Below are 11,259 nucleotides of genomic sequence, written 5' to 3' on the forward strand. Positions count from 1 at the left end.
CCCTACTGACGTTTGGGCCTCTTGCTATCGCTTTGGATCAATTCGCCAACCCTCCACCCTCGCCTAGAAGTCTGGATTTTTCCTTTGTAGCATTTAATACTATTGTATTTACATAATTAGGTAACATTTCTTCCACAAGGCTGAAAGTCCTACCAGGCAGGGACTGTTTCTCTTGCTAATCACTGTATTATCAGGACCCCAGTACCTTGTATACAGCAGATACTTAATATTCTCTTACCAGGTATATACTCTATTAGATATTCTCAAAGGAGTGGGTGGAGAGGCACATAGTTTGAGCTTGGAGGTGGAGACAGTAGCTGAACAGCCAGAGATGAAAGACTTCAGGGCTTATGGGGAAGCAAGAGAAAGTAATGAGACTAGTGTGCTTGCTTAATGTTTCCCTCCCTTTCCCAACACCCCACTCTCACCCCACACAAGCCATTCAGCAATAATCTATGCATTTATTTCTTTTTATATATATATATATATTTAAAAATGTTTTTATTGATTTTTAGAGAGGAAGGGAGAGGGAGAGAAACACTGATGAGTGAGAGAGCAACATCATTGATCGATAGCCTCCTCCATGCCCTCCACTGGGGATTGAGCCTACAACCAGGAATCCAATTGATGACCTCTTGGTTCCTGGGTCAGTGCTCGGCCTCTGAGCCACACCGGCTGGGCTGCATTCATTTCTTTAGGGAATGTGGTAAACCTCAGATTACAAAACCAAGGCCAAAATAACTTTGCAGAATTAGAATGTGGTCAAGAAACCGGTCACACTTTAACTGGATCAGACTTCAACACCGAGCATTTGTGTTCCTCATTCAACATGGGGAAAGAGAATAAATTCTTGCTTCTGCTCTCAGTTGCAGAGGAGGAAGTTTCTCTTCGCACTGACAAACACTATTTCTTTTTTGCTGCTCTTTTTCCTTCTCCTTTCCTTGGTTTCCCCTTTCCTCGAAGTTTCTTCAGACGTCTCTGCTCCTCCTTGAAGTCCTGATGCTCGTCTCTGAATGGAGAGAGAAAAAAGCCAGGATTTTACAGATTGGAAAAGTACACCAATCTAGCACTATTTCCTTATCCGTGGTTGGCAAACAGCGGCTCGCGAGCCACATGCGGCTCTTTGGCCCCTTGAGTGCGGCTCTTCCTAAGCCTTAGGAGTACCCTAATTAAGTTAATAACAATGTACCTACCTATATAGTTTAAGTTTAAAAAATCTGGCTCTCAAAAGAAATTTCGTCGTTGTACTGTTGATATTTAGCTCTGTTGACTAATGAGTTTGCCGACCACTGCCTTAGGGGGTTGTGGTAATTAATCCATGACTTCTACAAAGCACATGCTCAGCTTGGTGAACAGAAAGGATGGGGAGTCCCCAATATACAGATTCATTGTATTCCAAAAGTTCACTTCTAAATTACAGTTCCCCTTCAGAGAAATAATGACAGTTAATTCTTGGGCCAGCCATGTAAACCTATGGAACTATGATACCACACTAATAATTACCCAAGTTTCCCTATTATACCAAGACAAAATACGAGAGGAGCAGAAAGTGGGTAAAAACTTCAATAGCTACACACAGACCCTGAGAATCCCAGGAATTAGCACCTACTACAAGGGGGAATAGTGTGGAGGAAGCTGACTTAATGGCAGTAGACAGTTCACAACAAAAGGCTCAGGCAGATGGGAGCCAAATCAGAAGACATGTACTCTAGGGATCAAGGCAACCAGGACTATATGTACAAGCAGATGGGTGTAAGATGAAGACTGCCCACGATGTGTAAAAATATCTGTATTCTGCAATCAAATACCTAGAGAACAGTGGTGTTTAAATATGTAAGCTCGGGAACCCATTTGAACCTGGTTTCAAATCACAGCTCCGCCATTTAGTAGCTGCGTGACCTTGGATAAGCGACCTTCCCTCTTTGAATCTTATTCTCTTCATCTGTAAAGTATGGACAATAATAGCATATGAATTAAATGTCACAGAGGGTTTTGCTGGCCAATTTTTAACTTCCTAGGCTGTTTTGAAATAGTAGTTTTATAGGGTATGTTGTTTCAGTCCATGAACATGATGGATACAACATACCTCTTTGGGATTAGCTATGATTGCCCCAAATAATCTATTCTCAACAGTGGCCAGAGTAATTCTTCTAAAATCTAAGTCACATCCTATCACTCCTTTCTTCACAGCCCTGCAAAAGGCTCCCCATCTCACCCAGAGCAAAAGCCAGAGTCCTTCCCACAGCCCTCAGAGCCCTTCATGATCTGCCTGTAGTCCTACCGCTCACCCCTTGTTCCGTGCTGCTCCTGGAACACACCAGGTGCACATCTGCCTCAGGGCTTTGCTCTGCCCTTGCCTCTGTCTCGAAAGCTCTTCTCCAGGTTCCACTGGGCTCACTCATCACCTTCAAGTCTCAGCGTAAACCTCATCTTCTCAATGAGGCTAACCCTGACTATCCTGTTTAAGACTGTGATCTACCTGCTCCCCACTCACCCAGTGCCCTCTCAGCACCCTTGATCCTGCCCAGCCTGCTCCACTATTTTTCTTTCCACAGATGTCCAACTTTGTAACATACCACATAATTATTTACTGTTTTTCCGCCTCTTCTACATTCCCTTCCCCATTCCCATCCACCCCCAGCCAGAAAGAAAGCTTCAAAGGCAGGGGTCTTTGTCTCCATTGATGAAATGGCCCAAGTACCTGCTAGACTGAATGGGTCACTGTTTTTGAGAATCTGTGCTTCCCTCCCCCTTGCAGGCTTGGAGTAATATTTTATTTATTGTAATTTGTCTAGTTTCATCCTGCCTTTTGCCACAGCAGGCGAGGAACCATTTACATGAAAATAATTATGCTTTTCTATGGATAACGAAATGCTAAGTGTTTTTTCCCTGTCCCCAAAGATAGGCAAGGCTTTATTTTTCAAACAAATGGAGAGTGGCAGCAAATAGGTACATTAAGTAGCTGAATGTGATTTTGTTATGGGTTATAATTTTCTATTCAGGAGATCTGCCTTCCAGTGATATTTTCTTTTCGGTCATAATAAAATTAATTTTTATTTTCTGAGCCCAGGCTAATGGCAAGGGAAACTGTCCCCAAAGCAATACCAGAAGTTCAAATATGCATGGATTATAATCTGTAATAATATATTAACTAAGAAAATCTATCCTATTTGTTCACTGTGGCTCCCTTGTGCCCATCATAAGTGCCCACATGTGGAAGGTACTTCAAAAAATATCTGTTGGATAAATGAATGCAGCTATCTGGAATGAACTAGTAATTTTATTACATTAGAGTGAAAAGTCCCAAATTAAATTTTGTTTTGTTGCCCTAGGCAGGTATTTGATATATTTTATTTCGAGAGTTGTATAGTGTTCTGAGCTCCCACTTCCTATACATACTCAAACATACAAATGCAGGAAAGAGCCTACTACTTTTACTATTATACATTATTATTCTATTTTAATAGCTTACATATTATAATTAAAGGTGAACTACACCTCATTTAGACCATGTTAGCATATTAAAAAGTGTACCAACTAAAAATGCCAGAAAAGGGTGGAAGGCAATAAGAACTCCAACAAAATTGCCACCAGGGAAGAATGAGGCTGCCCCACACCAGCTAGGAAGCAGATCGACCAGCAGGAACCTGCTCAATGTTTGGACCAGTTTTCCTCCGCATCCGCTTAGAATGCTCTTGACCAATTAAACATCTCGCGATAGCTCAGTATCTAGTCAATGTTAAGTCACATTATGGACATAATTAACTTATGTCTTCCAATAAGTGCATGTTTCCCTTTATTTTTGGTAGGCCCATCATGGATATATATATTTGTTAATTCTCACCCGAGGATATTTTTTTCCATTGATTTTTCAGAGAGAGTGAAATAGAGGGAGGGGGGAAGAGGGTGTGTGTAAGAGATACACCCATACATGCTCCAACTGGGTGGATTGAGCCAGCAACCAAGGTACTTGCCCTTCACTTAGAATCGAACCCGCGACTGCTCTAACCACTGAGCACCCGGCCAGGGTCCCATCATGAATATTTTGAAAGCCTCCCTCCCTTCCCCCCTCCCCCCAAACTATCTTTTAGACTAGCTGGTCACTATTATAAGAACCACAAAACTATAAAGATGGAAAGGCTATTTTTTCCCCCTTTTCTGATCTACTGCAATAATCCCTTACTGGTTGCTTTTTGTTTTTTTTGTCATTACCTGTAGAGGCCATAAAAACGCAGTATCCCCATGAGCGCAAAATAAGTGTTGTGATTTGGATACCAGTCATATGTCTCCTTCCTCTTGGCCAAAGGCTGCTCACTAAACAGTTTCACCACTTTCATGGATTTGGAATCAGTAGGCCTGGCAACTTCACCAAATAGCCGGGCACTCAGGCGAGTCATGCGCAAGGCATATTCTGAAAGTGAAGACATTTCTGGGGCAGGAGGGAGGAAGAGTCCCTAAAGAAAATGAGAAGACAAATGGGTTAGTGTTAGACATTCACAGATTACTGAATGAACACTTTAGAAAGCGAAAACACAGCAAGTCATACGTGATTCTGTCCGTGTTGTTGGCAGGACATGCCTTGGAGCTGAGAACATCCACAGTCCAAGTGGTTATTTCCTTTGCATGTTTTATATTTGCAATTTTTATATTTGGTGTTCATATACTATTGCTCTTGCTCTCTGCCCTTTTTTACAATGAACTATTTTGTGATTCAATAAGTTATGGTCAGTTTACCTATTTGTAGGCTAGATGAGGGCAGGGAAACAAGTTTTCCTACCACAGTATTATTATACCTTCAAAAACACCCACCTAAGCAGTCTACAGAATAAATATGCTGACTGCTTGCCATCTAAAGGTTTAATCATGGCAGAGAAATAATTATGCTGTTGTCTTTATTATCAGCCCTTTGAACACTGATCTCCTCAAGGGCTCCAGATGGCTGCGAACTGCTAATGAGTTATGAGGTCATTTAGCCTCTAGGTTGCTGGATTGAATTCTGCTTAGAGACTGAGAGCCATTAGGGAAAAACAAAGATAGTGGTCTTATAGAAATACAGTGAAGAGCTCAAAAGATTCATTTTATTCCCGAATAGAGGGCACTTGTGAATTGTGATATTGCTTATCTTCCATCTTCTATATTCTGCTTTAATGCAAACTAGCTAAGTCTTATTAGCTGAAAACAGTAACTTGTTCTTCAGAGGTGTGGGAAGCCACTGCATGCCAACACTGTCATGAGCATGCACCAAGGAACGCGGGACGCTGATGGACCTTGAGCGTTAGCAGGGCTTATGCTAGGCACCGATCGTTCATGTTGAGATAGTGGTGTCTCAAAGCAATCTCCTGACCTGACAGCCTCCAAGTAAATGTTTACTGGACCTTACTGATCTTTACTGACCTTTGAGACTGTCTGTCTGCTGCTTGTTTGCCGTGCTTTACTGAGGGCAAGATGTGTATCTAAAACTGAATAAGAAGCGGACTGCCCTAGCCGGTTTGGCTCCATGGATAGACCATCGGCTTGCAGACTGTAGGGTCCCAGGGTCGATACCAGTCAAGGGTACATGCCCGGGTTGTGGGCTCGATCCCCAGTAAGGGGCGTGCAGGAGGCAGCCAATTAGTGATTCTCTCTCATCATTGATGTTTCTATCTGTCTCTCCCTCTCCCTTCCTCTCTGAAATCAATAAAAATATATTTTTTTAAAAAAAGAAGCGGACTAGGCCAGGACTCAGTGAGCCTCTTCATGAAAGAGGTTCCACCTGGTCCCCCGATGCCGCCTTCTTCTTTTTTTTTTTTTTAAGATATTTTATTGATTTTTTACAGAGAGGAAGGGAGAGGAATAGAGAGTCAGAAACATCAATGAGAGAGAAACATCGCGATCAGCTGCCTCTGCACACCTCCTACTGGGGATGTGCCTGCAACCAAGGTACATGCCCTTGACCAGAATCGAACCTGGGACCTTTCAGTGGATGCTCTATCCACGGAGCCAAACCAGTTAGGGCCCCAAAGCCTTCTAAATTCATATTTCTTGTATAGCATTTTCATTTGTGCATCGGCCCCTCCTTCAGATCCTGAACCTAGCCGTGCAGGTCGAGGCAAGAGGGATAGAATGTTCAAATAGATATATAAATGGTATCTGTAATATACAGAAATCATAGCTAAAATATCAAGAATTATATAGGTGATACATAAAAACCAAGAATGCTCTGGTGAAATAACTATCTTATTCCATTCCAGTTAAATGTAGGTAACTATTGGCAAAATATGCTAATTTGACATTTTTGTACATAGTGAGATGAGAGCCTATGCTGAGAGACCATCTTGGGGGACAGTTCAGCTGGGATAAAAAGGAGTTCATCTCCAAACAGAAAAATGTCATAAACCTGTCTTGAAAAAAAGGTGGAAAAATAGACAAAAAAAACCCTCCTAAACAGGAAGGGTGTTAAGTACATTTCAAAATATCTAGTGCAAGAAAAACAAAACCAAAAACCAGTCTTTAAACCAGTGTTTAAATTAAGGAATATTTAATGTGTATGTCAAGATCCATTGAAAGAGCAGAGGCTGGCCTCAAACCAACTTAAGAATTATCAATCTCAAACCATTTATCATTCTGAAACCAACCAAGCAATCTTGGGCCAATAGTGCCACCTGAAGGCCAGCAAAGGGACAACGGTTAGATCCAAGATTCCTTTGCCTTCCCCTGACCCCCCAAACCAGGGATCTGTGCAAGTCTTGCTGTTTCTTTTTCTTTTTCCTTTTAGTTCCCAGATTCACTTCTCTCCCAACTCTTGCTTCATTTTATATGGATGGGGATGAGCTGGGGTTATATTTTCATCAATGAGAGAAAAAGTCATTAACTGTTTAACACAGTGATTTTCAAACTGTGTGCCGCAAGAGTTTGTAAAACATGCAATACCTGACTATTTAGTCAGGGACACTGACCTCTTTTCCTTTATTTTTTCGTATATGCCCTAAATTTTCATAAGATTCCCTATACACACATTTGCTACTAAAAATTGAAATAGCACATCAAAAAACTTGTTACAACTCAAGTTTTTGAAAACCAGAGAATCTAGTTAATGCACCTTGCACTAATCATGTTGTAGCCAAACCATCCAATGTATTGTTTTACATTTCTTCCATACAAGTTACTTGCTTCTCATTCTTTTTTTTTTTTTTAATATATTTTATAGATTTTTTACAGAGAGGAAGGGAGAGAGATAGAGAGTTAGAAACATCGATGAGAGCAGCTGCCTCCTGCACATCTCCTACTGGGGATGTGCCCACAACCCAGGCACATGCCCCTGACCGGAATCGAACCTGGGACCTTTCAGTCCGCAGGCTGAGGCTCTATCCACCAAGCCAAACCGGTTTCGGCTGCTTCTCATTCTTGATGTTGGGTTTCATCTTACTGACTTCAGGCTTCTAAAACACAATGACAACACTCAGACCTATTAGTGCTTCTTTGGGTCAAATAAAAAAGGAACTGAAGTATACTGAAGTCATTTAAATGCAGTCTAAATTGATTCCTGGCATCAAGGTAGACAAGAAAAAGATGCAAGAGAAAGACATCACAGAACTTCTATCATAGGTGATCTAAATATTAGTATACAGTCTATCTAGCAGAGTAGTTTACCTAAGCTGCTGCATAATGACCTTAAAATTACTAGCAAGAAAAAAAAAGTACAAGAACAAGGTTTATATCTAAATCAACTCCATGTTATAATTCTCCATGCTAATATTATCAGAAGGATCTTCATGATATAGGCAATAATGACAGCTACATGTAAATCTTCTGAATCTTGATTCAATCTCAAGTTTCCTCTCCTATGGGTCTTTTTAAACAAAGATCTAATAACTTGTAACATCCTTTCTTTCAAAACAGTTCCTCACTCCACGTCATCACCTATACAGCATGCCTTGATTCAGCCCTAGTCTAACCCCTTTAAGTTTTTTTCTCTGGCCTGCTGTTGGGGTGAATGTTTTGGTGGAAGGGAAGGGAATTTTGTAGTAGGGCTGAGAGTCAAGTAATGAAGGTCCTTTGCTAGTACTTGAGTGCCAGCTGAATCTTCTTCACAGGGAATCTGAGAAGACTCCGGGGTCCAGAGTGGGTTATTGGAAGTCAGTCACAGCCTGAAGTTCCTCCTGAATTCCATCTCCAAAGAGTTCAAGCAGAAAGGGATGCTCAAAACTCTCAAATTGCTACAAAGTCCGTCTTTTCCTTTAGGCCAGTGGTCGGCAAACTCATTAGTCAGCAGAGCCAAATATCAACAGTACAACGATTGAAATTTCTTTTGAGAGCCAAAGTTTTTAAACTTAAACTATATAGGTAGGTACATTGTTATTAACTTAATTAGGGTACTCCTAAGGCTTAGGAAGAGCCACACTCAAGGGGCCAAAGAGCCGCTTGTGGCTCGCGAGCTGCAGTTTGCCGACCACAGCTTTAGGTTGTCAAATAAAATGACAACAGCCAACACAATAGCTGTCCGGTGTGGGTGAATCAAAATTATACCTTTTTTTTTTATCAGATCTGCAAAAATATATACATATTTTGGTGTGCCACAGAATTTTAGTAATTAATGTGTGCCATGAAATGAAAAAGGTTGAAAACCACTGGTTTAATGTATAAACAGAAAATAGTTAACAAGTTAGTGCTTTAAACCTCTAAAGACCTTGCAAATTTCATGCACCGGGCCTCTAGCAGCTTATAAATCACAAGGTCTCATTAGAATCCATTGGAATGTGATTATATCACAAAATCCAAGTCCTAAAACTTTTGTGATGGAGAAAGGGACTAAACCTTTTCAAACCTGAATCTCTTACTAGGAACAGAGAACCACTTGCTAAATAGAAGGAAACTGATTGTTATAATAATTATCAATTACTGCTTTGTAGGCTCCTTCCACATAGTCCATATGTGTCTGATTAAGAATGGCATAGGAACTTGATGTTCTTTTTTTCCCCCCCACATATGCTAAAACAGCTTAAAAGTTCTGCTGTCCATAAATATTGGTTCTAATACTGGCAAACTGCCACTTTTTACTAGCCTTAAGTTTTTTTAAAAATTCAAATGCCGTACTTTTAGGGCCTTGGTATGCCTTTTTGTGGATTCTTTCCATTTTACCTTTTTTAAAAAATCTGATGACCTTGTTAAAGGCATTAAAGTAAAAGGCAAATATTTTACATGTCAATTAGATTTTTATTCACATGAAGCCATTTTAAGAGGTACAATTAAATCACTTTTCTTTAAATGTGAATAAAACAGTATCATGAAGGAAAATTAACTGGAGTTAAAAATGGTAAGCAAAAAACAAATTACTCAAACATATTAGGCCCACATAAGGAAATTCCCATATTTTTTACTTTGGCATAAAAGGGCAAGTTTCTTTGATTTTTTTTCTGATACTTCTGATGCACTGAAAAGGTCAGGTTCAATGTTTATTTCAATACTGGTTTCGAATTAGGTTTGCCTTTTTCTTTGAAAAGTGCTGGAGTTCTTAACTTGGATATCCCTTGGCGAGGTGAATCCTGTGGAACTTTAAAAATGTATGCTGAATCGTGCGTGTGCATGTATGTAAATCGTGCTGGGGAGCGCTTTCTCCAGTTTCTCAAAAACCAGTGGTTAGAGGAGAGCTCCAGCTCTGGAGCTGGAATCTGGATGGAATTTTGCCTCTGCGCTTTCATGGCCTAACTGTTAGTAGTAGGCACTGCACTCCTGGCCTCCGTTTTCTCATCTGCTACATAAGGACAGTTACCCTGCCTCCTGCGTAGTGAGGCTGGCCACAGAACTCACGGCCCAGTGCCCGCCCTCATCATCAGCTGGCCCCAAGGAACTCACACGCTGTGCACACGTGTTTCCAGGAAAACAATCTAAACACAATGCTTTCTTATTTTTAAAGCCCGGTACTGATCATTTTACTGGGTCTCAGAGACATCAACGGCTCTGGATATACACTGAGTGGCCAGATTAGTATGACCACCTGACCTTTGTAGGCAAATTAGCAGCTATAATTTCGCGCTGAAGTTGCTAGAGGGCCAGATCATTATAAATAGGGAAGCAGGTTGTTTACCACGACATAAGTGATTTTTTTCCGAAGATATGGGTAAGCAACGCGATTTATCAGCCTTTGAATGTGGGATATATATATACTGTATATCAGCGTTATTCAGTTTAACAAGAACATCCCCAAAACCCTTCAACTGACTGGATCACGCCTGCCTGTGATGGAAGGAACCGTGTCACCTGACGTCGAATCGGCAGGGTATTTCGCGAATATGTTTCTTAAATATCATTCTATTATATTTTAATCAAGCTGCTAACAAAATTAATCTGCATACCCCACACAAAGCTACGGTGCAAAAAGCTATCTGGTGAGCAAAGAAACGGAGTCTTGAAAGCTCCCTAATCAAGAAGACAGTAACTGCGCCGGAGAGGAAACTAGGCTAGCGTCCTTAGTTTAGAAAATCCCCCAATTTTCGCAGGAAAAGGCCAAGTTGTTTGTATGATACCGGCGAACCTTCCAAGCTGCTTAACTCGGCGACCCTACAAAGTTGTGGACCCCAACCCTCCGCCCCGCCACCCCCGCCCCTACAGCCACCGCCCATACCCGCTCTACAGACCCCACAAAGTCACGGACAGCCTTACCCAGTGGTGACCTTCCTCTCCCACGCGCCCTTCCACCGGAAGTCCCGCCCCCAACCCGGCTCCAAGTCTCGCCAGAAACCGCTGCGGAGAGCAGTAGAGAAACGAAAGCCTGGGGGCTAGAGGGGAGCCCTAGTGGAAGACCCGGAGCTACTAGCGCCAGACCTGGCGCCTGCGCAGTGAGGCTAGCTCCTCCGGTGTGCGGAGCAGTGAGGACTAGGTGGTCGGGGTAAGGAAGGAAGATTAGCTTTCCTGTAAGGTCCTGCGAGGTTCGCTAACCGTGTTTTGCTGGAAGTGGCTACACAGCTGCCCCCCAGATCTCTGAAGCAGGGGCTATTGTGTGTGCCTTGTGGTGGAAGATGAAATGCACTTTCTTTTTTCTTTTCCTTTTCTTTTGGTGTTACTCTCTTTTCATCCATCCTAAGCCTTGACTCTAGGGACTGAAGTCTTCGGCTCCACATGGGGTGCCATGCACCTGCCCTTCCGCCTACCTACTCATCCTCTAATAGGCAATTAGTATCACCTGCAGGAGGCCATTCTTGGTACTCCCTTGCTGGGTTAGGGGCGCCTTTTGTGGCCCTCTTCCTCCACTGGCCTGGATGCTTCTTTCAGGGACAGAGATGG

General features: G+C 42.0%; 1 protein-coding gene across 1 annotated transcript; it reads right to left on the reverse strand.

Moving 5' to 3' along the window:
- Positions 1 to 478: 478 nt before the first annotated feature.
- On the reverse strand, positions 479 to 10,770 carry MRPS33 (mitochondrial ribosomal protein S33). Its single transcript, XM_059711994.1, has 3 exons — positions 10,639 to 10,770; positions 4,213 to 4,454; positions 479 to 1,009 (listed from the first exon to the last, which is right to left on the reverse strand). The coding sequence occupies exons 2-3, from the start codon at positions 4,425 to 4,427 to the stop codon at positions 904 to 906; spliced, it is 321 nt and encodes a 106-aa protein (XP_059567977.1). The 5' UTR covers positions 4,428 to 4,454; positions 10,639 to 10,770; the 3' UTR covers positions 479 to 903.
- Between the last annotated feature and the right edge of the window lie 489 nt (positions 10,771 to 11,259).

Source organism: Myotis daubentonii, chromosome 10, assembly GCF_963259705.1.
Source record: "Myotis daubentonii chromosome 10, mMyoDau2.1, whole genome shotgun sequence".
NCBI lineage: Eukaryota > Metazoa > Chordata > Mammalia > Chiroptera > Vespertilionidae > Myotis > Myotis daubentonii.

Coding starts and splice junctions, on each gene's coding strand:
- MRPS33 (XM_059711994.1), bottom strand. CDS start 4,427: ATGTCTTCACTTTCAGAATATGCCTTGCGCATGACTCGCCTGAGTGCC. Junction 1,010..4,212: donor CGTTTTTATGGCCTCTACAG/GTAATGACAAAA, acceptor CTCTCCATTCAG/AGACGAGCATCAGGACTTCA.